At 40.3% G+C, this 26,211-nt stretch overlaps 1 protein-coding gene across 1 annotated transcript in view; it reads left to right on the forward strand.

Annotated features, from left to right (window-relative positions):
- Positions 1-311: 311 nt before the first annotated feature.
- LOC105486153 (annexin A5) overlaps positions 312-26,211 on the forward strand; it is a 30,307-nt gene continuing 4,407 nt past the window's right edge. Inside the window, exons 1-9 of the mRNA XM_011748872.2 lie at positions 312-450; positions 683-726; positions 11,794-11,878; positions 13,530-13,624; positions 14,814-14,927; positions 16,529-16,619; positions 19,784-19,863; positions 20,329-20,385; positions 25,914-26,007. Of these exons, the coding sequence (XP_011747174.1) occupies positions 718-726; positions 11,794-11,878; positions 13,530-13,624; positions 14,814-14,927; positions 16,529-16,619; positions 19,784-19,863; positions 20,329-20,385; positions 25,914-26,007 (625 nt within the window). The 5' untranslated portion in view covers positions 312-450; positions 683-717. The remainder of the gene's footprint in view (positions 451-682; positions 727-11,793; positions 11,879-13,529; positions 13,625-14,813; positions 14,928-16,528; positions 16,620-19,783; positions 19,864-20,328; positions 20,386-25,913; positions 26,008-26,211) is intronic.

The raw sequence follows: 26,211 nt of genomic DNA on the forward strand, positions 1-26,211 counted from the left end.
ACCTCCAAAACCCTGAGTCCTGGACAGCTCCCCACGCCCTTCCCTCGGGGCGAAGACAAGACTGTCCCTGGGGCACTAGGGGGAGCGGCCGCCCCTTCTTGGTTCCAGCAGCGCTGCGGCCGCGCCCCACCCAGGCCCGCGAGAGCCGCGGGACAGTCCACGCCGCTGGCCACCGACTGGGACTAGCCGCGATCCACGCAGGCGCGCTGAGGCCGTGGCAGGGGCGGGCCGGGCTGGCGCGGCCTGCCTGCGGTTGAGTCCCTGGCGGGGGTGGGCCGGGCCAAGCGGGGCAGGGCCGGGGCGGGGCCGCTGGCGTTTCCGTTGCTTGGATCAGTCTCGGTGCAGCTGCCCGATCCTTCGGCGTCCTCATCCCGGCGTTGCCCCGCGTACCGTCGCCTGGCGCTCCGCCGCTTTCCCGGTGGTTCGGGGCACTTGGGTCCCACAGTCTGGGTGAGTGGCCGCAGCACGGGGAGGGGGCTCCCTCTGGAGAGGGGAGCGGGGTCGCAGGGCACTGGGTTCGCGCGGACGTTCGGCCGAGAGCTGTCCTGGTAGCTGCGAGAGGGCGGGTCGGCCCCGTGGCGGGGCCCTCCGGGCTGTCTTAGCGCCTCCCCGCGGACCTGCGCTTGGGGAGGGCGCAAGTTGCGAGTGGCGCGCTAAGCTCGAGGTCTCTTCTGTTTTGCAGTCCTGCTTCACCTTCCCCTGGCCTGACTCGTCGCCATGGCACAGGTAAGGCCGTGCGCCCCCTACCGCGCTGGATTTACCCACAACTTTGTATGCTGCGACGAGGGACTTTTAGGATTTGTCTGAAGGCCAAAAAGTTTAGGAGGAAACGGAACCTGCTTTGGGGACATCGCTTCCACCTTTCTTGTTCCCTCTTTGCTTCCCCGCCCCCTTTCCTGTGTCCCGGTTCTCCTCGCGGAGCGCCCTCCGGTACCAGCACCGACGCCGCCAAGCTGCCTTCGCGCGCAGCAGCTGGTGACGTGGCCGGATTTGTGTGCACTCCCTTTTCATGAGTGAATGTGTAAAAGTGGGCCTTCCTCAAAATCCAGAGAGTCGCTCAAATTAGAACCAGAGCAAGAACAGCTCATCGTGGTCATGTGAGGCGAACGCATTTTCCCTCCCTCCTTGACTTCCTTTATTTTTTTTCCGCAAAGTTTTCTGTATTTTAATACTATGATGGAGCATTGGCTTTTTCCAGTTGCTCAGCCCAGTTTTACTAAAATAAACTGTAGGTTGTGGGCTCTGATTTTTTTTTTCTTTTTTAATGCAAAAGATTAAACACAAGCGCTGTTTTTCTTAAGCAATGAACTCGTGGAACGAATTCTCAATTGAATTTGCCTTGGGACTTGGGACTGTTTCAGAAATTGATAATCTACTGCAGGCTTTCTTTACTGTATTTTTTTTTTGAGAGGGACTCTCACTCTGTCGCCCAGGCTGGAGTCCAGTGATTTAGTGATCTCGCTTACTACAACCTCTGCCTTCAGGGTTCAAGCAATTCTCGTGTCTCAGCCTCCCAAGTAGCTGGGATTACAGGCGCCCCGCCACGCCCGGCTAATTTTTGTATTTTTAGTAGAGACGGAGTTTCACCATGTTGGCCAGGCTGGTCTCAAACTCCTTGCCTCAAGTGATCCTCCCGCCTCGGCGGGATTACAGTCCTGAGTCACTGCGCCTGGCTTCTTTACTGTTATTAATGTTTATAAAAAATGTAGGAAAGAGAAGATAGTTTAAGGTCTTTAAATATTGACCATGTTATACAGTCTTTTGTGAATAAGATATCAGGGCTTAAAAACTCCAAATTGATTTCACAGATCTTGTCAATCTAACTGGCTTGTCAGAGTCCAGATGGTTTTTTTTTAAACAAGTGTTTTAACTGCTAAAACAATGTTCTCTCTTATTTATAGTTCACTTTTTATCAGATTGACTTACCAAAATTGAATAAGGTTTCTTGGTCCTTTCCAAGTGAAAATGGGAGGATTAAGATGAGTTGGTTACTTTAGTAAACTTATACAGTGACCCCATTCTTACCTCCTCTTTGCACTTAAATGTTACAGTAAAACAGTTCTCATATTACTTCAAGTGGAAAGTTTGGTTTAGGTTCTTCTCCATAGAAAGGATACTTTTATGTGGAATTAATTTTCCTTTCCTGAGGGATATTTTTCCTATCTTGATATGCTGGTGTGGTGATGTACATGAAGATTTAACAAGCACGGAATAATAATTCCCTCTATCTTTGCTCATTTGGCAGTTTCTTGAATCTCTTGTAAGTTCCCCCGTGAAGTCTGAGGGTCCATCAATTCCTTTTCATCATGTAGACTGTTTACCCAAATAGTGTAAGTGAACATATTTTCCAGTTGTGGACATTAATTTTAATAATTTCAAAGAATGATTAGTATCATAAAGGTCATGTGTATACAAAACCTAGAATGGTGGTTTGCATATAACATTATGTACCTGAGCCCTATGACAGTATAACACCAAGACTGTTTCTATCAAAACTATAGTTTTTACTCATCATAAAACTTACAAGTAATGTTTTAAAAAAGAGGCCGGGCGCGGTGGCTCAAGCCTGTAATCCCAGCACTTTGGGAGGCCGAGACGGGCGGATCACGAGGTCAGGAGATCGAGACCATCCTGGCTAACACGGTGAAACCCCGTCTCTACTAAAAAATACAAAAAACTAGCCGGGCGAGGTGGCGGGCGCCTGTAGTCCCAGCTACTCGGGAGGCTGAGGCAGGAGAATGGTGTAAACCCGGGAGGCGGAGCTTGCAGTGAGCCGAGATCGCACCACTGCACTCCAGCCTGGGTGACAGAGCCAGACTCCGTCTCAAAAAAAAAAAAAAAAAAAAAAAAAGATTCACAGTGTTAAATTTTGCTCTAGTTTTGTTACTAGTTATTCTTGGAAATCATGAAAGTAAAACATTTTGTTAAAATATTTAGTATTGGCCAGGCACGGTGGCTCATGCCTATAATTCCAGCACTTTGGGAGGCCGAGGCATGCGGATCACCAGGTCAGGAGTTCGAGACTAGCCTGACCAACATGGTGAAACCCCATCTCTTCTAAAAATACAAAAATTATCCAGGCATGGTGATGCACACCTGTAAGTCCAGCTACTTGGGAGGAGGCTGAGGCAGAAGAATCACTTGAACCTGGGAGGCGGAGGTTGCAGTGAGCTGAGATCGTGCCATTGCACTCCAGCCTGGGCAACAGAGTAAGACTACGTCTCAAAGAAAAAAAAAGTTTAGTATTAAAGTTGGGTGCAGCATCTGAGCAGTAAGAATGTCATGAAGGCAAAATTAGGCTACGTAATTGTTCATTAGAAACTTCATGAACATCAGAATTATCTCTATGATACATGTTTAAGTTACAAGGTTTGAGCAGAAATATTTTCGTTTGGTTTAAAATTATTATTATAATTTTAAAAAGCCCTGTGCCAAGCAAGCAGGATAAACGTAAATAAATAAATTTGAGATGAAGCTCATTCCAGAGGAGCTGACTAGATATTGATTGCATCTTTTCATGCCATTCATTTTTCAAGTCAAGTCTCTCTGGAGCTAATGTTCACTCTTGGGATGTTAGATCAGGGTTACCTGTTGTCCATGGCCTGTGCTGCTCCTGGTGGTCTCTCTCAGTTCCTTATCTGTTTAACTCTTAAGTTCATTTTGGCTACTGAGAAAGAACTAGATCCAAAACTACTTGGCTGCTTTGCAAGCCACTGAGCAATTCACTGGCATTCAGCAAACCCTAATTTCCTTATCTAATATCCAGTTCTCCTTAGAAAGCCTACATAGGTGATCAAGCTAGTTAGAGGCAGGCAGTCTGGCTTTCTTCTTTTAATGACTTAGAAGTTCAAAATGGTAGAAATATAACAATGCTTTTACAGCATAGATTCATTCCTGAAATACGTTTTATTCATATATCCTTCATACTATTCTAAAATTTCACAAATGCATCTGTTTTTTAAAAATTAGGGCTCCTAAGACCTTTGCTTTAAGTACTTCTTAGACCCAGTCTTTCAGTGTAGTAATTTACATAAATATGTAAACAATTGATTAATTGCAAGAAATTATACTCCTGGCTTCATTTCTTTGGACGCTAGTTTTTTCCCCCCCCCCCCCCCCCCGAGATGGAGTCTCGCTTTGTTGTCCAGGCTGGAGCGCAGTGGCATGATCTCAGCTCACTGCAACCTCTGCTTCCTGCGTTCAAGTGATTCTCCTGCCTCAGCCTCCCGAGTAGCTGGGATTACGGGCATGTGCCACCATGCCTGGCTAATTTTTGTATTTTTAGTAGAGGCAGAGTTTCACTTTTGGGCAGGCTAGTCTCAAACTCCTGACCTCAAGTGATCCGTATGCCTCGGCCTCCCGAAGTGCTGGGATTACAGGCATGAGCCACTACGCCCGGCTGGACACTAGTTCTTAACTGTTCTCTTTTTCATCAGTGCATACATTCATGAATGTATGAGGCTTTTGCACTTTGACTATGTGCCAAGTATTGTTAAACATGAGCGCAATGGGAAATGGATCTAAGATTTATTGATATAATAGATGCATTGCCAAGTCTCGTGTGTGCATTATTTAGTCCTCATAACATAGTTTTGGAAATAGGTATTACTATTTTTGTTTCACAGCAGGGGAAATTGAGGTTACTTAGCTGGCATTCTTTGTATGGGACAAAGGAGGGAAGCCATTATACTGAGAGGCAACAACAGCAAATAAATTCTTAGGGGTATGAAAGAGTTTAGCATGATGGAATGAAACTGCAGTGAGGTGGGGAAATTAAGCCCTGTCTTGGAAAAGAATGCCAGATAGGTCGACAGGAGCCAGCACTAAAGATTATGAACCATTTTATAGGTAATAGAGAGCTATCAAAGAGTTGCAGGTTGAGGTGTGCCACTGTCAGATTTGTATTGAACAAAGCTCACCCTGGGGCCAGTGTGATGGGTGCATTTCTGGAAGATGCAAAGGCAGGGTGGTGGAGTGGGGGTTGAGAGAGGGGAGAGGGAAGCTGAGTATTGGAAAACCACATAGGCTCTGTTGTGGTAATCCCAGTGAGACCTCAAAGGCTTAAAGTAGGCAGTGTCTCAGGTTTTAGATAGGAGGGGCCTGTCGGGGAGGGTGGGCAAATTTGGTACTTGAGTGGGGTGGTTGTTAACTGATAAAGGGTCAGGGGAGGGTCACAGGACTGGCTTGCTTGACCATGGTTGATTGTGTGTTGGTGGTTTTTTTTTTTTTTGGAAAAAAAATGCAGGTTTGAGGCAGGGAAGAAACAGTAGAGGATATGTTGAATTTGAGTTTCTTAGAAAACACTTAGATGGCACTATCTAGTAAATAGTAAGGTATATATGATCTCTGAGTCCTCTAAATCCTCTTTTATTTCCGTAGGTTCTGTTTGTTTTTTGTTTTGTTTTGGTTTGAGATGGAGTCTCACCCTGTCACCCAGGCTGGAGTGCAGTGCCACTGTCTGGGCTCACTGCAACCTCTGCCTCCAGTGTTCAAGTGATCCTCCCACCTCAGCCTCCTGAATGAGTAGCTGGGACCATAGTGGGGTATGGTGGTGCCCGGCTAATTTTTGTATTTTTTGTAGAGACGGGGTTTATGCTAAGTTGCCCAGGCTGGTATCAAACTCCTGACCTTACGTGCCCTGGTCTCCCAAAGTGCTGGGATTATAGGCGTGAGCCACAGCATCTGGCCAGATCCATTTGTTCATATATTATTTATCTCTTCCACTAAAAGAGATTTGAAGCTGATTTATTTCCTACCTTTGTCTAGGATCAGCCATGTTTATTAGATTTGTGCCCGTTATTTAGATACAAAAGGAAATGAAATTGTGAATCTGTATACACTCTTCTCTAATATGAGAAATCTATACCCGTGATTGTTTCTGAAGTGCCAGTGTGAATGAATTGGTTATTGATAGAACTTTTCAAATGTTATTCATGGAATGCCCAATGGAACGGTTTGGCAAAATAGCACACTCTCCTCTGACCTCCAGTGTGAACTCAGTGTGGCCAGTGCCACCTGCTCACTTTAACTCACTCAAGACATCACTGGAGTTATTCTTGGGCAACTTGTAGGAGCACACAATTTAACTTTCCATTTTATTGGTGTTTGCCAAGGGAAGTCATTCTTACACTGGTAAAGAGACACAACATTAAACACAGAGCATTAAAGAAATACACAACAAAAATTTAAATCATTTTACAAAGCTTTACTGTGTTATCAAAACCTTCTTTTCTACCACGATGCAAACAACTTAGTCTGTTCTCCAGTGATGTTTTTTTCTCCCTTGCATTTGGTTTTAAGAAACAGGTCAGAGGTAGTAGGATGGTTAGACAAATGGAAAGAAGCAAAAACAAGTAAGAAGGAGCATGAAAAGGAAAGGAAATTACACAAAAGTAAGCAATAGACCAGTTCGAGTTTAACGCTTTGAAGTGTAACATTCACTTTTTCTGAGTTGGGATTAGAGCAAGGGTTAGGATTGGGGGTTGAGAGCATGTCTCTGACCTCTGATGTGTTTGTACTCCTCAGTCTTCTTGGAGGTCCTAATTTTTTCCCTGATACTTATTTTACTTTGCAGCTCAAAGCATAATCAGGTCACACTGACATTTCCTTCTTTTATGCTCTTATTTTTTTCGTAGTACAGTGATAAACAATTTATTTTCTCATTAGTGGGAACTATTATTGCAGGAAATATTAACGGGCCCCTAGTACATACATAAGGTAGGGCCCTGGTGTACATACATGGAGTTGGGAGGCAATTGTCTTCCCAGCTTCCTGTTTTTTGGCATGGCTCCAAGGTCTTTGGAAACCTGAGGCTCAGTAGAACCACCCTTAAAAATCACTGCATAGCAGCTTAGCAATTGCTCAGCTTGTGGTTTGCTTCATGATTTCCAGCTCCTAATTAATATTATGTGGAATGCCGGCATGGCGGGCGGGGTGGGGGGCGGGTATTTGAGTAAATATTGATTACATGGAACTGGAGAACAAAGAGAGTTTAGTCCTTTTCTGTGTCTTCAGGAAAGCTTTATTTAAAATGTTCCAGACAGGTGAATACTTTCTCATCTTTAAACTTGAAATTGTTATTTATGTCTAAGTTCTGTGTCTAGAAAAGCAACCCTTCCCTTGTTGTTTGGTTGGTTTTATTCATTTTATTTTGGCATACCTAGTCTTTGTGGGTAAAGAACTTTTTCATTTAGAGGAAAAAAAAGCCAACACAATTATAGACCTAAAGAATGGATATTTTCAAAGGTGAGAATTAAAAGAATGAATTGTATATTTTGGCCAAGTATTATCTAAGAATATATTATAATTCTCTTCCTAAGGCATTGGTGGCAGCAGATAAAGGGAATTGAGGATGAACTGAGGATGGGTGAATGGGTGAGGGAACAGTGCCTACTTAAGAGTTGGCATTAATCTGGGCAAAGTGTGGGGACTCCAGGAAACAGGGGAAGCCCTCTTGAATGAGTCATTTGAAGTCACATTTGCAGACAGTTTTGTGTGGGCAGCGATGGGGTTTGGGCAGGATGTCCAAACAAGGGTTCTGCCCTTCTGACTCATTTCTCTGATTCACATCTGGTCTCTTAAAACCGCTACGTGGCTTTGTCATCCTTGGTGGGTGACTCTGATTGTATGGAATGTAGCAAAAGTGTTTCACAATTTCTAGAAAGCTCTCAAAAAGAGGACCAGCAGTTGTTCCTTCATACTTAGTAGGTAAGATTTTTAGATGCTTTTCTTCCATTCATCTTTCACCCAATTTCCTTCAGTCTCTGGTGTCAGATACCTTTTTTCTTTAGGCAGATCCCTCATGTCTCTTCTGTTTCTAACTTCTCCCTGTTTTTAACCTCTCTGTCTCTCCAGAAGTTTCTTCATAGCCTATAAACTGGATCAAGCCTTTTTTTTTTTTTTCTTAACTGTGTTTTTAAAGGCCTGGTTTGCAAACTGTTGTTTTATTGAGACGGTCTTTCCCTTAATTCATTCCTGAGTGTCCTATAGCCAGACGATTAAACGTCACCAAAGACCTCCTAGTTACCAAATCCAGTGGACCCTTTCAGTCTTAGCTCTTCCTTGACTTCCAGTGGTGTTGGACACTGCCTCCTCTTTCTTTCCTCTTGGAACATTTGTCTCCTTCAGCTTCTATGCCATCACCCTCCTTGGATTTTCTTCTTGTCTTTGGGAGGGCAGTGTAGCTTCATGGGTAAGAGCCCAGGAGTCAAGGTCCTGTGGCTTCAAGTCCCATCTCTGCTACTTGCTGTTTGATGGTCACTTGGGTGACTCATTTGCTAAAACCTTTCTGAGCCAGTATGTTTCTTTGTCTGTAAGATGGGATTTCCCTGAGATGATCTGTGTGAAGCTCTGTGCATGGTGCCTGGTGCATTGCTGCACTCAGCAGATACTAGCTGCCACTCTGATTGTAGGTCACCTTCCCTTTCTTTCTCCTCTGGCTCTTTCCACCCCATTAATATTGTCTTGCGTGGTGGCCTCCTCCAGCTACTACCCGCGTATGCTGACAGCTCACAAGCCTACTGTGGAAAAATGCAAAGCCAGCCATCCTTTTTCTCATCCAAAAAACAGAATCATCCTAAATAGTTCCTGTCTACTCGGGGCCTGTTTCTGTCCCTGCCTTTGTTTAGATCTTCCTTTCCTTCTTTGTGTTGTTAGTTTCTAAGCAGTCTTCTTGTCACTCTTGCACAGTCCATTCCATCGTGTCCACTGCTGCCAGAGGCATATTGCTGTGGAGAGTTGACATTGTTCTTCCCTGCCTGAGTGTCCTCCAGTGGCTTCCTGTTGACTACAGGATGAAGTCTGCACATTTTAGCATGGCTTTTATGCCCTTCCCCTCCCTTCACTGCGACCTTTCCCTTGTTTTTCTTTCAACCTTACTGCTTGTTGAAATACTTAACTCTTTATCCAAAGTACCAGATTGGCCTGGCAAATTCACAGGCAACTTTCAAGAGTCGTTGGAATTTTTTTCCTGAATTTTTTCTCTTTTCACACTTCCCAATATAGTTCTCTCAAATGTGCTCACATTGCCCTAATCCAGCCTCTGTGTGTACATATTCTGCTGCACTTGATTCGTTATATGCCTGTCATTTCATACTTAACTTGAGGGATCCTGACTCTTAAGTAGTAGTTAGTATAATACTTTGGACGTGGGAGGCATTCAAAAGATGGTGAGTCAATGAGTAAAAAGACAGGTGAACTGCAAGAGGCGTTCAGTCCTAAGTTCTCACATTAAGAAAACTTGTGGAGTTTTTTCAGTTTTACAATGATATTGATCAATTTGAAGTGATCTCATTAAAGAGAAGCTGTAACTTGATCTGAGAGAAAGAATTTTCCTAACCCAGACTAATTTTGAAGCATCATCTTCTCAAATCTTACAGATTTCTCTTCTGAACTATAACTCCTTTTATGAAGTTGTCAGTATTCAACCATTCAGTTTCATATGGATTAAGGTATATAATGAATGGCAGGGCATCTATTGGTCTTTATGTGTCTGTGCTCCTTAGATGGGGTGGAAATGGAGACTAGCCTGGCTGTGGGTGGATTTCCCTCTTGGTGGAGTGAACAGCTCTGGCTTAGTTTCATAACCTCTCCACGAGACAAATGGGAGAGAGGCTCCCCTTCCCCTTTTCCTAGTTGGCCACAGTCCCTTGTTTAGCTGAGGCACAGAGGGAGTGAAAGCTGCTACCAGTGGTGCTTTCAACAACCTGGGGCTGGGACATCAACCTGAAAATACCTCTTTTTCTCTTGAATTGTATTCTTTTGGCCTCATGATCATACCACTTGACTTTGGAGTTAAGGTCATGTGGGGCTTCATGAGGTCAGGTTTTCTCATAAGTTCTCTCATAGCTGACCCTGTTCAGAGGAAAGAACAGTGTGTTTTCTCTTCTTGAACTAGAGTAAGGATGACTGTTGAAGAAAAAGTTATTCTGATGGTAAGGAAGGCCTCAGTCAAGAATATTACAATGTAAGTCATGTAGAGAGATTAGGTTCAACTCTGAATACAGGGAAGACAGCTGGGGATTTATAGCTAACAAGCAGAGTGAGGTCAGTGGATGGAAAGTTACTAAGACGAAACATCAAGTTAGGGGGACTTAATAGGATTCTAAACTGACTTAATAGGATTCTTGCTGAAGGCAGGCCAGGATGATCAGATGTGGGGGGAGGGGGATGAGGAAATTGATCAGATATACAGGGTGCCTTAGTTCATCGGGCTGCTGTAATGGAATACTATAGACTGGGTGGCTTATAAAGAAAGAAATTCATTTCTCAAAGCTTTGGTGACTGGAAGTCTCAGGGTGCCAGCATGTTGGGTGTGGTGAGGGCTGTCTTCTAGACATTATTATAGCCTCATATGACAGAGCAGAGAGAAGCAAGCTCTCTCCGGATTCTTACACGGATGCTGATCTCATTTTGGGGGCCCTGCTTTTGTGACTTCATCTAATTCTAATTATCTCGCAAAAGCTCGACCTCCTATTTACCATCATGTGGGGTAGGGTTTCAACATATGAATTTTGAGGGGACACAGATATTCACTTTATAGCAGAGGGTGATCCGATTCCAAAAGTAGGGGTATCCTCCTTAAACTGACTTAGCAAGCTTCTTGCTAGGCAGGCAAAGGTGGCCCAGCGACAAGGATGAGTTGAGAAGAGGGCTCAAGGGAGCCTTTCAAAGTGTGGCCAAAGGGAGAGTCTTTGTCGCGATCTCCTGGATCCATGAGTGCCACTTTTTCAGGAAGCCTAATTTAGTGCCACTACAGAGAGAAGGCCACTGAACTGATCTTTGACACTATGTCCTGGGGAAGTTCTTCACCATGGCTGTCTCTCTGTTGTCATCTTTTAAAATTTGACTAGTATTAGGTTATTGTTGGCATATGCAACAATCAGAGGCTAAGGTGGAAAAGAAACTTTCCTCCTTTTTGGTGACTGTGCTTTTGTGCATTTATAATAAGACATGTGAGATTGTAAACCAGACTAGCTTTCCTTTTAGCTGTTTGTTTCTCAGTTTAGATGGTACGTAAGCAGGAGTTTTGAGGGAATGCAAAAACATTTACCAGTCAAGTAAATTCTGTGAGCCTCCATTTAGCGTAAGATAAACATTTATGGCTCAGTATTAGTAAAGCCTTCTGACTCTAAGGATCTAATGATATCACTAACTTTTTTTGAAACATGAAGATATTTTGGTTATTAAAAGCAGTGTGTATATATGATAAAGTAATGTGTAACAGGAAGCTTTATGAAGAATATCTTCCAATACACCTTTATAAAGTTCTAAATTCAAAGATTTGTATTCCTCTGACACATGAACGATCATTTCAGGCTTTGCTGGGTTATCATAAAGTCCCTAAGTAAGTATACAAAAACAGGACTTAGATGAAAAGGCATGTAACAAGAGCATTGCTTAGAATTGAGTACTCAGGACAGGGTATTAAGATTTAATGCGGGCTTAATATGCTTGTAGATCAAAATGGTGTGAGACTTAATGGGAAGGGAACCTGCAAAGAAGTGCCCTCTGTGAACCAGGAGGTGTTGGTGGGGTGTGGTCACAGAGAAGAGAGAGCCAGCCTTCCCACTGATGGTATTACAGGTGGTCAGGATAGCTTCTGTGCTGAATTGGTCCTGCCAATCCCCATTGTAAATGCTTCACTTCCCAGTTCAAAAGAGGTCACAAATCTTATCAAATGGCAAATTCATTTAATGACTGAATGTGATATATGGCAAGCGGCTTCCTGTTTGTATTATTTACTTTGTCATATTAGTCATGACATGAATAATACCACTGTGTTTCCTGAATTAGGTTCTCAGAGGCACTGTGACGGACTTCCCTGGATTTGATGAGCGGGCTGATGCAGAAACTCTTCGGAAGGCCATGAAAGGCCTGGGTAAATTTAGCTTCCTCTTTCTAAAGCAAATGTGATATTTGTTTTTCCAAACAAGTCGTTAATTACAGTAAGAATAATTTTAGAATATTTTGATCTGAAATCTGTAGGAGAAGAGACATGTTATGATAACAAAATAATACTATAAACCAAGAGTGTCCAATCTTTTGGCTTCTCTGGGCCACATTGGAAGAATTGTCTTGGGCCACACATAAAATACACTAATACTAACGATAGCTGATGAGCTAAAAAAAAAAAAAAAAAAAAAAAAAAAAATCGCAAAAAAATTTCATAATGTTTTAAGAAAGTTTATGAATTTGTGTTGGGCTGCATTCAGAGCTGTCCTGGGCCACATGTGGCTTGCAGGCCGTGGGTTGGACAAGCTTGCTATAAACCATCCGTGATATTCAGTTTCTAGAACTGAACAGGCAGTTTAATTCAGCCTCTGTGCTTTTGAGCTTGTCACCCTCACCTGTGTGGTAGAGGCCGGAGTCGATGAGGCAGCCATCCCTGCAGGTGAGCAGCTGTGCAGCTCTGTTCCCAATCAGATATCCCATTCTCATTCTGCTAGTCTCTTCTCTTTCCCCAGCCTCTTTTCTAGTCATTTAACCTCTCTTCTCAAGGATTTCCATGTGTCACTGATCTCCTGTGCTCAGGCTCCTTTTTTACTATTATTCATGTGCTTTCTGGCCCTGCAAGTCCTTCCATTGCATCCAGCCCACCTTTTCAGACTCATCTCCCATTACTGCTTAATGTGTTCTCAGACCCAGCCATGCTGGCTTATCTGCTGTTTATGAAAGCCCTGTATTTCCCCACTGCTGAGCTTTTCTCTCATTCTAAAAGCTGTCCTTCCTTTTGTCACTGCCTTTCACAATCCTTCCATCCTTTGAGACTTGTGGGTGTCACCTTCTCCCCGAAGCATTCTCCAAGACTCCCTTCCACCTCCTATCAGCTGGGAGACCCTTCTTTGAGTCCCATTTGACACTTAGATCTCTCCTGAGGCACTTGTCACATTTTGCCTTAGCTCACAATTATTTGTGTGTTTTTATATTTCTACCTTAAATTGTAATTTGAAACCAGAGTCTCTTTCTCTTCTCTCAATCCCCTGTAACACCCAGCACATTGTGCCTCGTGGATAGCTGTTATTTGAGTATCTGTTGCATGAAAAACTAGGTGTACTAAGTTTTGTAAAAGGCAGGAGTATTTTTCCATCTACTTTCCAATATGTTGGGAATAGGGGGTAGAATATATTGGAAACATACCATTTTATATGTAGTAAATTTTAAATAAACTTTAATAAAACATTTATATATATGTAGTGTTTGTGTGTGTGTGTATATACACACACATATATATACACATATATATACACACACACACACATATATATATATATATTTTTTTTTTCTAAGAGATGGGGGTCTCACTATGTTGACAAGGCGGGTCTTGAACTCCTGGCCTCAAGCAATCCTCCCATCTTGGCCTCCCAAACAGCTAGGATTACAGGTGTGAGCCACTGCGCCGGCCATAAAATATATTTTATATTCGCATAGGGAGAGGCAAGGAAATAAGGTGACTGGGAAGTGGGTTGCCAAGATCATTGGGAGAGTATGCATGTAGGAGCCAAAATGTAATTGTTAACCATAAATTGCAGGCACGGATGAGGAGAGCATCCTGACTCTGTTGACATCCCGAAGTAACGCTCAGCGCCAGGAAATCTCTGCGGCTTTTAAGACTCTGTTTGGCAGGGTAAGACCACACTTCATCCCAAGAGAGAATGGGAGAACAGCTATCAGTTATAAGACTAGTTTGGAATATACTGATATTCTTTTGTAAGCCTCATTTATTTTGTGATTCCGACTTCCCTACTTCTGTTTCTCTTCCACTCTCCTCTAAATTATCAGCTCTTGGGATACAGTGCTCACCCAGCTTATCCTCACATAATTGTTTTTCCTTGCCTAATGCTGTCGAGGTGCCAAAAGATCCTGTAGTGAGAACTGTCCCTCTTCTTTTCCTCTGTGCTTCCCACTCACGTTCACATGGATGTCTTACTATTCGTTTTCTAGGTGTAAGCCTGTATTAAAGTATGTTTTGTTTTAACACGGTCACAGTCTTGGTTCCTTTTGTCATGATTTTAACTCATGGATTTTTAATTAGTTGATTTAAATGCTTTTATTTGACTAACAATTCAAAAAAAATTATTTGAATTATTTAAATGAATTATTTGAATTATTTAAATTTAAATGAATTAGTGCATGCATGAAAAACTTAAATATAGCCTTCTTAGTCTGAAAACATATATCAATTAAGAAAACAAATGCAAAGCAAAAAAAGGAAGTATTCTAAACACCCATTTTTAGTTGTGTGGTATGCTGAAACTTATAGCTAGGAAGTACTGGGTTTTTTTCATAATTACATAATTTTTTCATAATTACATACACAGTTTCCCCATAGGAAAAGATATCACCCAGTGATCAGGAGTCATAATAATGACTATAATCTATTATGTATTTGAATGTTGTTAGATATTGAGAGAAAAAAATTACTATGTTTGGGTATAAGAGACTAAATGTCCTTTGTAAATTTCATTATATGATTATTTTTTGGAATTTAAAAAAAGATGTTTCTCAGAATAATATTTTTAAAGTACAATAGTTTTAGTCTACTTTTAAAGGTATTCATTTTTTTTTCAAGTTAAGAAAAACATCTTTTAGAAACAAATATCTTGACATGTAAGTGGGTTTGCCTTAGTTTAAGATTTTGATCACAGGTTAAAAGTATGTTATTCAAGGTTATGGGGTTTTGTTTAGCTCATGGGCCTTCTACTTGGAGATGGCAACATAAAGAATTCATTAGAGCAAAGGGCTGTCATTCATATTTAAGAAGAATCTTATTACAATTTCTGCTGGTTAACAAATTTGTATTTTCTGTGGGTTAGGATCTTCTGGATGACCTGAAATCAGAACTAACTGGAAAATTTGAAAAATTAATTGTGGCTCTGATGAAACCCTCTCGGCTTTATGATGCTTATGAACTGAAACATGCCTTGAAGGTAAAAAGGATGAGTGAAAGGAACATTCTTGTCATAAATAGTATTATTTTGTTTTGGTAATCACTTCCTCTTATTTGTTATATTTAAAACATTTTATCTGATTATTTCAGTGAGAGTTGCTTGGAAGACAAAAGTGGGAGGCAATAAGCAGTAAAGGAGGGAGAAAATTACAAGTGTGTCATTTCATTTTTTTGTAGATTTAAACTCAGTAATACTGGGCTACTTAAAATTTTAATATTTTTATAGATTTTTGTATTTTATTTTCATGCCTGTCTTCTGATTTTGAGGATGTTTAAAAAATATTACAGATGAGCTATTTTGTCTTTTTAAATGGAAAATTGCCTGATTAGGGAACAATAATATTGCTCATCATTTTAGGTTAAAAGGTAAAGCGTCAGAGAGAATTTTCACGATAAATATTTTCTCATACTCTTCCCTTCTTTCCTGCCCCTCTAAATGCTAAAATGAAGTAGCTGGTAAACTTGCTGTAATTTCAGTTGCAGCGAAAACTAAATGTGTATTCCCTTGACTGGTGATTGGAATGTTGTATAAATATGACGGTATTGACACATTTGTTTAGGCTCATGGGACAGGAAGTAGTTCAGTTGTTAGCTGTTAGATTTTGAATGGGCACACTGAAATTTAACAAGGAAATAATGTTTCTCAGGGATTCTTACTGATGGAGTGGAGAGGAGAAGCGTCATCCTGATAGGAGCTGGTTTGTGCTCAGTCTCTTCATTTTCCTATGGTGATTCTTTTGGAATAAACAAAAATCTTAGGTTATTGAGAAAAGTACTTTTTTTGCTAAGTGCTTCTGAAATGTCAGCAGTAGTTGAAATTCTGCCAGAGAATGAACTCTAGGTTTTTCAGTGCTTGATTTTTGGCAAAGTTAGAAATATAAAGAGAATAAGGCTTAAATATACTATCTTTTTAAAAAAATTTAAGTTCAGCTGTATTGTTGCATCTCTTAGTTTAATGATGTAGATGTGATTTTTAAAAGCAGAAAAAGGAAAGCCAGCTAAAATGATTTTTCAAAAATCCAGAAAGCAACTCCCAATTCCCTTATACTGTTCTAATTCCTAATAATTAAGCAATGCTATATTTATTGTTACCTTTGATGTAGAATTTTCCTGTGACTGCACAGCACTTAACTTGGGGGCCAGGGGTTTATCTTTTGAGGTGCATATTGTTTAAGTATCAGTGCTCTTCCGCGTACATTTATGCAAAATTTTCATTTTTACTCTTTCAGTTTTAAAAAATTACTTCAATTTTCATTAAAATGTTTTACTTTTAAACTAGAATTAGGTGATCAAATTAAAAGTTACAAATTTATGTAACTGGTTATGTATATGTACACATATATACACACATGCACATGAGAAACATTGTTTTCCATTAGACAAAAAGAATAAAATGGTCTTTGGAGAGAAAATCATTTAACATTTGTTATTTCTGTAACTAATAGAACTCATATACAAAGAAATCCATGTTACACTGGATAATATTTATATAACTGTGCAATTTGGGTAACATCTATTCTGGGAAAATAACTTTCTTTCAAATCTCATTGACATATTTTCTCTATTAAAATCTCCAAACAGGGAGCTGGAACAGATGAAAAAGTACTGACAGAAATTATTGCTTCAAGGACACCTGAAGAACTAAGAGCCATCAAAGAAGTTTATGAAGAAGGTAAATGTTTGTGAGTTATATTTTGACTTCACCTCCACTGTTACTTCCTTCATTTCTCTGATTTGAATGCAGTCCTTTGTAGGTATGGGAGGCAGGCAGTAAATGATGGTTGAATGAATGAATGAATGAATGACCTGCAATTCAAGCTATTTTTCTCCTTCACTAAGGAAAAGACTGTCTTGTTATCCTCTTCTATTTTAACATTTTATAAGAAGCTGCTGCTGAAGATGGAGTTTACTTTTGCATAGGATTTGCAATTAGTGTAGGGATATACAGGTTGTCTTTATGTTAACATTAAGGTAAAAATGGTTTTTCCTCTTTTAAAAATATTTAGCTTTATGTTAGCAAAATTTAGGAGTTATATAAAAAGTACTTTTGGAACTTTGGAAGAGAAACCTAAACCCTTTCCCACGTCAGAGTTGATAAAGTACATTTGAGTAAATGTATGTTGTCTTAGTTAATGGCAATGCTTGAATAAAATATTCTGCATTTTGATTTTTCTTTTTAGTATGCCTTTTTCATGAACAGAAATCTGCATTTCAGCCTGAAATATGTCCCATGAATAGAATCAAGAAAATGAAATAAAAAGTAGAGGTAGAGAGTCCTTTTCTTACCGGATTTCTTGTAGCCAGCTCTTTCTCCTGCCTGATTGAGGAGGGTCAGACTATCCAGTTTCTCAGCTCAGTCAACAGACTCCAAGCCTAGTGTCTTTTGCTAGGGACTGTATCTTGCCATAATCTTAGAAATGGCTTTGTTAACCCAGCAAGTCAAAACAGTGTGATAGTTTAGAGCAACTGTATAATTACCTTTCTAAAGGGCTGAATCTCTCTTTCCTGCTTCTCTTTTTAAAGGCAGTAAGTTCCCAACCACTAAGGCAGAAGTGATACATGTATCTCAACTTTGAACTTTATTTGATGTACTATTCAAATATCTCTTTCTGGGGATGTTGACCTTGATGAGAACCTTTGTGCTACTGGATTACAAATGGTGTGCTCAAAGGGGGTAATAACTGTGGTCTGTCTTACTCAGCTGTGTAATTGAGCACTGGCTGTGTGTCTGGCAGTGTGCTAGTTGTCATGAGTGACAAAAGGTGTGCATAACCCAGCTCCTGTCCTCAGGCAGTTTGCATGCAGTCTCCTCAGGGGTGACATGACAGAATGACTGCAATATTTAAAGGATAGGAAAATTCAAACTAAAGGAAAATACCAATAACATTAAATGCAAAAATGCATTCAGAAGAGAGAGGTCATCATAGCTTTGGATGTTAGGGAGGCTTCATGGTGCAAATCACACATGCAGCAGAGTTTCAAGACTAGGTGAGTTTACAAAGTGTCCATTGACAGATGAATAGATAAAGAATACACACACACACACACACACACAAACACAGACACACACACACGGGAATACTATTCAGTCTTAAAGAGGTGAAATCCTGTCATTTCAACATCATGGATAAATGTGGAGGACATAATGCAAAGTGAAATAAGCTAGGCACAAGGCATAAGCTATGCATGATCTCACTTCTTATGTTGAATCTAAAAAAATTGAACTCATAGAAACAGATAGTAAAACAGTGTTTGCTAGGATGTAGGGGCGGGGTGAATGGGAGAAAGGACTGGTGAAATATTGGTCAAAGCATACACAATTTTAGTTAGGCAGGATGAGTAAGTTCTGGGGATCTCATGTACAGCATGGTGACTATAGTGAAAGTATAACTGTATTATGTGCTTGAAATTTGTGAATAGAGTATATTTTAAATGTCCTCACCACACACACAAAAATATAGACTATATGAAGTGATGGATATGCTGAATAGCTTGATCGTGGTAATCATTTCACAGTGTACACATATATCAAAACATCATGGTGTATACCTTAAATATCTACAATTGTTATTTGTCCATCATAACTCAATAAAGCTGGGAAAAAAAGACGGTGCATTTTGAGTAGGTAGAAAAGGTATTTTTGGTGAGGTACTGCCTGTCTTTAATGGCATGGAGACTGGACTGTGGAGAGTATATTGAGGGATGGAGAGGGCCTGGCTGCCGTGTAGGATGTGTGCATGTCCATTGTGGGAGGTAAATGGAACAAGCGAGGTTAGGCTCAAATAGAGATGGTTTTGCATGACTGGATTAGGAATTTGGACTTAATTCAAAGGTACTGTAAATTCCTGAATGGGCAGTGGAGTGCTGAAGGAACAATTGAGGGAGGAAGGAGATTTGAATAGAAAGGCTAATTGGACAGTTATGTGTATGGGAGGTAAGCTAGGTATTTAGGAATTATGGCCCAACCTAGGTTAGTGAGAGGTGTGAGGAGGATAAATCAGGGACAGGAGAAACATGTGATAGGGTTTAATGGTTAATATATACAGGTATTGGCATAGAAGAAAGAATTAAAGATTCCTACAAGGTTTTGTATTTGGGTAACTGGTTGAAATAAATGCATAACTCTTCTGGGCCTTTTAAAATAGAAGTTTCAGGCTTTTAAAGTTCGTTTGCTTTCACATAATAATTAAATATTTAAATACCTTAGAGTAAGGCCTCCTTTCCTTTAATAGCAACTGTTTGAGAGTAGTGAGAAAGACTTGTAGACTCTTATAGATCCCAATTCTCCGCTTTTATATGGCCTTACATTGAGCAGCTGGAAATAGAGGTGGGAGGGGGGTGTACTTTAAAATATCATTGCTGTCTCTCAGAGTTAACTTGATTTCTGCAGAGGAAAAATACCTTATTGGGGGAGTGATGGCCATGCCCAAAGAAATAAATCCCAGAATATTAGAGGATGGAAGACATTTGGAAGCTAACCATGTAAAAGATTAGAAAGAAAGCAAAACAGAATTTAAGGTTATGATTGATTGTGTTTTGGAGACTTTCCAGTACCATCATGTGTCTCTAGACTAATGACTACATTGGTTGAGAGAATTTCTAAATGGCTGAGTCTTGATTTAAGTTTGAATTGAGTGCCTTTGGGAGCTTTAATTCATTTTTGTCCAACCACTCACTGAAAGCGTTTGCTGAGAGCATTCAGAGATGGAATAGAGGGAATTTATGTTAACCAAATATAATATTTCTTCTTTTATGTCGCTTTCATTTGATTAATGGGGCAAGATTATTTTTCTAGTTGAAAGAAGATGTAAATCAGTATGAATTATTTTGTTGCAGAATATGGCTCAAGCCTGGAAGATGACGTGGTGGGGGACACTTCAGGGTACTACCAGCGGATGTTGGTGGTTCTCCTTCAGGTATTGGGTGGAGATGAATTACAGTTTTATTAAAAAGCCTGAAGTTGGACTGGGCTGAATCTAGTTAAGTAAGGTCACTTAAAATTCTTTTAATAATTTGTGGTACTTGCTGATTCTTACTGCGATGATTCTGGCTGTATGTTGCTTGTGCTTGTTTGTGTTTCAGAATATCTGGTCTAAATTCTTAACAGCTAACTCATACCTTTGTTTTAGATAGTAGTATCTTGTTCCTTTCACAGAATGATAGCAGTATCTTGTTCTTTCATAGAATTTAAAATCAGGAGGGTCATTATTGGTTTTGGACAGGCTGTGTGATGATAATGTGAAATAGTGCAGGATTGATCTTAATAAAAGCATATTATTCCTAGAGAAAGAGCTTTATTGAATAACCATCAGGTGGAACCATTTTTCCTTTTGAATGAGAATGCTCTACAGTTCAATAATGTGACATATTACCTCTCATAGGCTAACAGAGACCCTGATGCTGGAATTGATGAAGCTCAAGTTGAACAAGATGCTCAGGTGAGTGATGCCCAGGATATGATGACTTTATTATGTTGTAGAAATGAAGAAGTAATTCATGGTAATGAAAAAATCACAATGTATGTTATAATAGCTGCTAGTGATAATCTTGTTAATGGTTTCTTCACATAGCATAAGACCTATGTAAGTAGCTTTTTCTTATTCTGACCTGGTCATCAAAATATTTTACCTTAAAGCTGAAATGAAATAAAATAAATTACATAGTGAGTTCCAACTAGACATGGTTTTTTTTGTTTTGTGATTATTGAACATTCACAAAATAGAGAATTTTACAAAAAACAGGTGTTATTAATTCCACTGCCAGTTATGCAGTGGGTCTCTTAGCAGAAGATAAAGAAGAAAGAATAAAGTATTTAACAGTAAGTGGTGTTTAATTATATAAGAGATGACAAGTTATTTTGGTATTAGGAAATTTCTCTGCATTTGCTTTGACAGAATTTTAAGTAGAATTGGTCTTCTGTCAGCTGCTTTTTAGTGACTCCAAATGAAAATTTCCTCTTAAGTGACTTTTAATCCCCTATAAAGTCTCAGTCTGGTTAATAAAACAGTTATTAAAGTATAGGAAAGGAAATTTGAAACATGAGAGTTGAAAACTGGAAATTGGTAATAAAGGAATTACTTGGGTTCCTCGAACCACCAATCATAGACCTCTTTCTGGTCACATGTTTCAATTAAGAGAATACACAATTCTTGGTTGTTTGTCATGTATCATTGAAAAAGGAAGAGCCATATTCACTCCTCCAGTGGAAAAACCCATGGATGTGCAATCTCACTTTGCTAACAGGAAAGAGGAGAGAGGTTATTCTTTTGGGTAGGGTGATTTTATAATGGTTTCAGAATGCTGTCATATCTGTCTAGCTGGAGAGAAAAAAAGAACTGAATGTTTACTGAGGGCTCTCTGTGCAGTATTTGACTCTTGCTTCACTCTAAGAAAATGCAAGCCGATTGTGTCCAACCCCTGATTATAACCTTCAGACTCTCTGGTGCTTCCTTTGTCCTCAGGATAAAGTCCGGGTTCCTGAATGGGTTACAAGCTCCTTTGTTATCTGTGTCTTGTTTACTTATGCCTCCAGCCTCTCTCACTTGGTCTCTGTGCCCTCTTGCCCCTCCCACCCCTCTTCACCTGAGTCCTCTTCAAGAGTCACTCTTCAGCTTAGATACTTTAGAGTTAGGTGCCCCTCACAGGGAAAACCATGGCCCGGCCCCCACCCCCCCCAACCAGGCTTCCTGTCACAGTTCTTTCCACCTTCTCTGGAAGCCACCTATTTACTTGACTGCCTTCCTGGGCACCCTGAGCTGTCAGTTCAATTGTGTCCTCAGCTTCTGGCATAGAGTAGGTGCTCAGTAAATAACTGATGAATGAATGAGCACATAACTCTACCAGAGAGGGGCAGTTTCCCTTTTATGGATAAAGAAACAAGCCCATGGCTTCCACTGAATAGCAGTGGAGTTGGAATTCCTAACGAGGCCTGTCTGACTCCAAAGCTCTTTCTCTTTCCCTAGAAGATAGTCAGTGTTCTTGAATATTAATATTTCACTATAAGAATATTTCACTACGAGATATTCAGTGTTCTTGAATATTAGTGCCTTCTCTGATTTTCTCTATCATTAAAGGGCTTATTAAATATCAACTTCAAGGCCGGGCGCGGTGGCTCAAGCCTGTAATCCCAGCACTTTGGGAGGCCGAGACGGGTGGATCACGAGGTCAGGAGATCGAGATCATCCTGGCTAACATGGTGAAACCCCGTCTCTACTAAGAAATACAAAAAACTAGCCGGGCGAGGTGGTGGGTGCCTGTAGTCCCAGCTACTCGGGAGGCTGAGGCCGGAGAATGGCGTGAACCCGGGAGGCGGAGCTTGCAGTGAGCTGAGATCCGGCCACTGCACTCCTGCCTGGGAGACAAGAGCGAGACTCCGTCTCAAAAAAAAAAAAAAAAAAAAAAATATCAACTTCAAGCACAGATCTAGCTTAACTCCACCTTCTATCGCGGAGAGGGCTGGAGAAACCCTGCAGAGTTGTACTCCTGTTAGGGGCTTTGGTACTGAGGTGGTGATCGTACTGCTTTCTAAGCATTGTTTGTGGCTTTGCTAGAAGATGGTGCTGTTTCTGTCATTCCTACTGTCAAGAGTAGAATAGGAGTTCTGGGAGCTTTTCGGGTCACAGTGTAAGAAACCAACTCTAGTCCTCTCAGATGTCTGCAGTGAGGCCTGCATTAGCAAGCAGAGGGCAGATTTCCCAGATAGTCGGTGATGTAATGAGAGCATTGCTGCAGCATGAGGCTCCTGAGGGGAAAACTACATTTTAACCTTGTTTTCATTGATTTCTCTCCTTGGAGCACTTACTGGATAGCACTGCTGTTCAAACTTTCGTGGGCATGCGGAGCACCTGGGGACCTTTAATTGCAGATTCTGATTCTATGGGTCTGGGCAGGGGCTGGGAGTCTGGATTTTGAACACAGATTCTGATTCTGTGGGTCTGGGCAGGAGCTGGGAGTCTGGATTTTGAACACGCTCTCAGGTAATGCCTGCATCCTTGGTCCTTTGATTACTGAGGCTGTATAGGTGACACTTACCTGTCATGCAGTGGTCATAACCATTCAGAACCCTGAGAGTACATGTGAGACTGTACATGTGAAAACTGCTTTATGGAGTTACTTTAAAATATCCCTTGAATGGAATCCAAGCTTTTCTTAGCCTTCCAGTGACCAGGAGTAACACAGAACATGTTATGCTGGCTATTAGTTTTTGATTCTTTAAAATGTATTATTATTAATTAATAAACCTGTTGAAAACAATCTTTCAGCATTATAAAAAGGAACACACCAACTTGTACCTCATAGCAAGGGCAGCTGGGCTTTTATCACTAGTGAGAATTTGAGATTTCTTGAGAGTAAGCTGAGACGGCTAAAGGGCCCTTTTATAAGCGTTTGCATTTTTGTCTCTACTGATACCTGGCACTAAGAGGATTTCAGTTATTTGAGAGGTTTGATAAGCCATAGAGTCATTCACTTGGGAACCAAACATTTTGTAGATAATCCACTTTTTAACATTTTTAATGTGTTAAACTGATTTAATATTTTTAATACATTAAAACAGATTTTACCTTCTTCCCTGATAAATCCTTGTTTTATGCTTTCTCTGGAGGGAGAGTTGAACTCTTAGAGGAAAGAGGGAGAAAGAGAAGTAATCAGTTTACTGGGCACTTGCTACTGATTACCAGACCCTGTCCAATGCATTATGTAAGTTATATAATTTCCATTAATGACTGTATACACTGAGGCTGAAGAGGAGATTAAGTAGTTCATCTGAAATCTCGCAGATAGACCATATCTGTTTTGACTCCAAAACCTCATCCTTTGCACTGAACCAGGGCTTATCAAACTGTACTTAGGCTGTACCATAAAGCTTAGAGAAGGGGTATAAGGGTCCCTCATCCAGACGGATCCATGAATATTGGGCATCCTCATTTAGAAGAAAGGATACTTACACTAAAACAAAACTGTTAAATAGCATTGTTTTACATGAAGAAGCCATCATTATTGCATATGATTACTTAATAATAGTTTCACAATAGATACTGATCCCAAACATAATTCTCCTAATAAAATTAAAAGATTATGGTAAAAATACCTGACATCTCACCAATTATTCCCATATAACAGGCTTAACTCCTGTACCTACTAGAGAAAATTTCTAGACATTTAAAATAGTTGATAAGAAATATGTGCATCAATGTCTGTGATACTGTACAAGATGAGTCCGTCACCCATTTAGGTGTTAATATATTTGTATATTTTATCTACATGTGGAAACATACCAGAAGTAGTAACTAGCACCCTCAGGATGTTGATATTAATAGCAACTTTTCTTTCCTTTCCTTTTCCCCTTTCCCCTTTCCCCTTCCCTGCCCTCCCCTCCCCTCCCCCCCTTCCCCTTTCCTTTCCTTCTTGCTGTTGTTGCCCAGGCTGGAGTGCAGTGCCATGATCTAGGCTCACTGCAACCTCTGCCTCCTGGGTTCAAGCGATTCTCCTGCCTCAGCCTCTCGGGTTCAAGCGATTCTCCTGCCTCAACCTCCCGGGTAGCTGGGATTACAGGCATCCACCACCGTGCCCAGATAATTTTTTGTATTTTTAGTATAGACAGGGTTTTGCCATGCCCAGGCTGGTCTCGAACTCCTGGGCTCAAGCGATCCACCCACCTCAGCATCCCAAAGTGCTGGGATTACAGGCATGAGCCACCATACCTAGCCTGTAACTTTTATTTTCTTATTTTTGTTTTTTCTTAGTTTTACAAAATTTCTCAATGAACCTGTGTTTTTTTGTAATTAGATTTTCAAAGTTATTTTAAGAAAGGTCTATGTCATCATGATATGGTTCTAAAGTATAGATACATGCATGACCTTCAGAGTTAGTATCTTTTCAGGTTTGAAGAGCATGTTCACATGGCTAGAATTGGTATTATTCATTTTTACCATTAAAATAATTAATTTTAAAATTGAGCATAAAGATATGTGAGTCTCATTTTTTTTCTTATTCTCCAGAAATATAATAAAAAGTAGATCTTTACCACCATAATCTACATTTTTAAACATACCGTGATCAAACCTTCTATATCAAACCTGTTATTATCACTTCCTGTCTTTATTTGGATTGCTGCTTGTGGGCATAAGGCCAACCGCAAGTAGCAGCCTCAGCAAATTGTATTCATCTTACTTTAATATGTATACTTAGTTTGAAATGAATAAAAAGATAGTACAGTCATTGTAAAGATTGATTCTTTGGATTTTCATAAATTATTCACATCTCAATAAGTGAATTCAGAGTAAATGTTGATGTTTGTATATAAGCTTATTTTTTTAGGCAGTTATATGAACACAAGAAAGCATATATTTTTTTTCCATGTCAAAAGGGAAATATGGGCATTCAAACTATTCAACCACTATTTATTGAGTGCTTCTATATGCCAGGCACTGTGCTATACCCACAACCTTTTAAACATTTATTGTGATCTTTGGAAATATGAAAACATTTTATAGCTAGCCTTGGTTAAATCTCAGTTGTAAAGATAAAATATGAAGTGTACTCTTAATCAAGTGCTATTGAACAAGCAAAACAGAAAAGGCAGACAACATAGCTTCCAGTTAAATCCTTTCCCAGTCTGTAAATGGATGTATCAACAGTGAGGTAATCATAACTGTCTCCTGACCCATATTGTTGCTTCTGAAAGATCGGAGGTTATGGCAGACATTTTGGGAACATGTAACCTTGCACCATTGCTGTGCTCTGTTGCTTGGACCCATGAATCTTCTGTGGCACAGTTCAGTGGCAAGCTCCAAAGCTGCTCCAAACTCAGCTGAGTTTCAGCATAGGAAACATTAGAAATGAAAACTATTAATACAATATGATGAATCAAGTGAGTTAAAATTCAGGGAGTAAAAAACAAGTGTGATTAAGAACCTGGAAATGAGATGGAGGAACAATTTATTAATTGAGTTTGAAATTTTTGCAGGCTTTATTTCAGGCTGGAGAACTTAAATGGGGGACAGATGAAGAAAAATTTATTACCATCTTTGGAACACGAAGTGTGTCCCATTTGAGAAAGGGTGAGTGAAAAAAAATCTTATAGGGCAGTTACATTGGTAAATTTGGAAAGTGCATGAGCCGGTGTGACAGAATACCTTCCTCATAGCAGGGACTTAGCGAATGAATCAGTTTTTGTATTTCTTCCTTTTGGTGACCTGGAGAAATCTCACATTGTCTTTGCTGCTGTGTAGCTTTTACAAACTAGAGCTCCTTAGTCCACCCTT

Source organism: Macaca nemestrina, chromosome 3, assembly GCF_043159975.1.
Source record: "Macaca nemestrina isolate mMacNem1 chromosome 3, mMacNem.hap1, whole genome shotgun sequence".
Taxonomy (NCBI): Eukaryota; Metazoa; Chordata; class Mammalia; order Primates; family Cercopithecidae; genus Macaca; species Macaca nemestrina.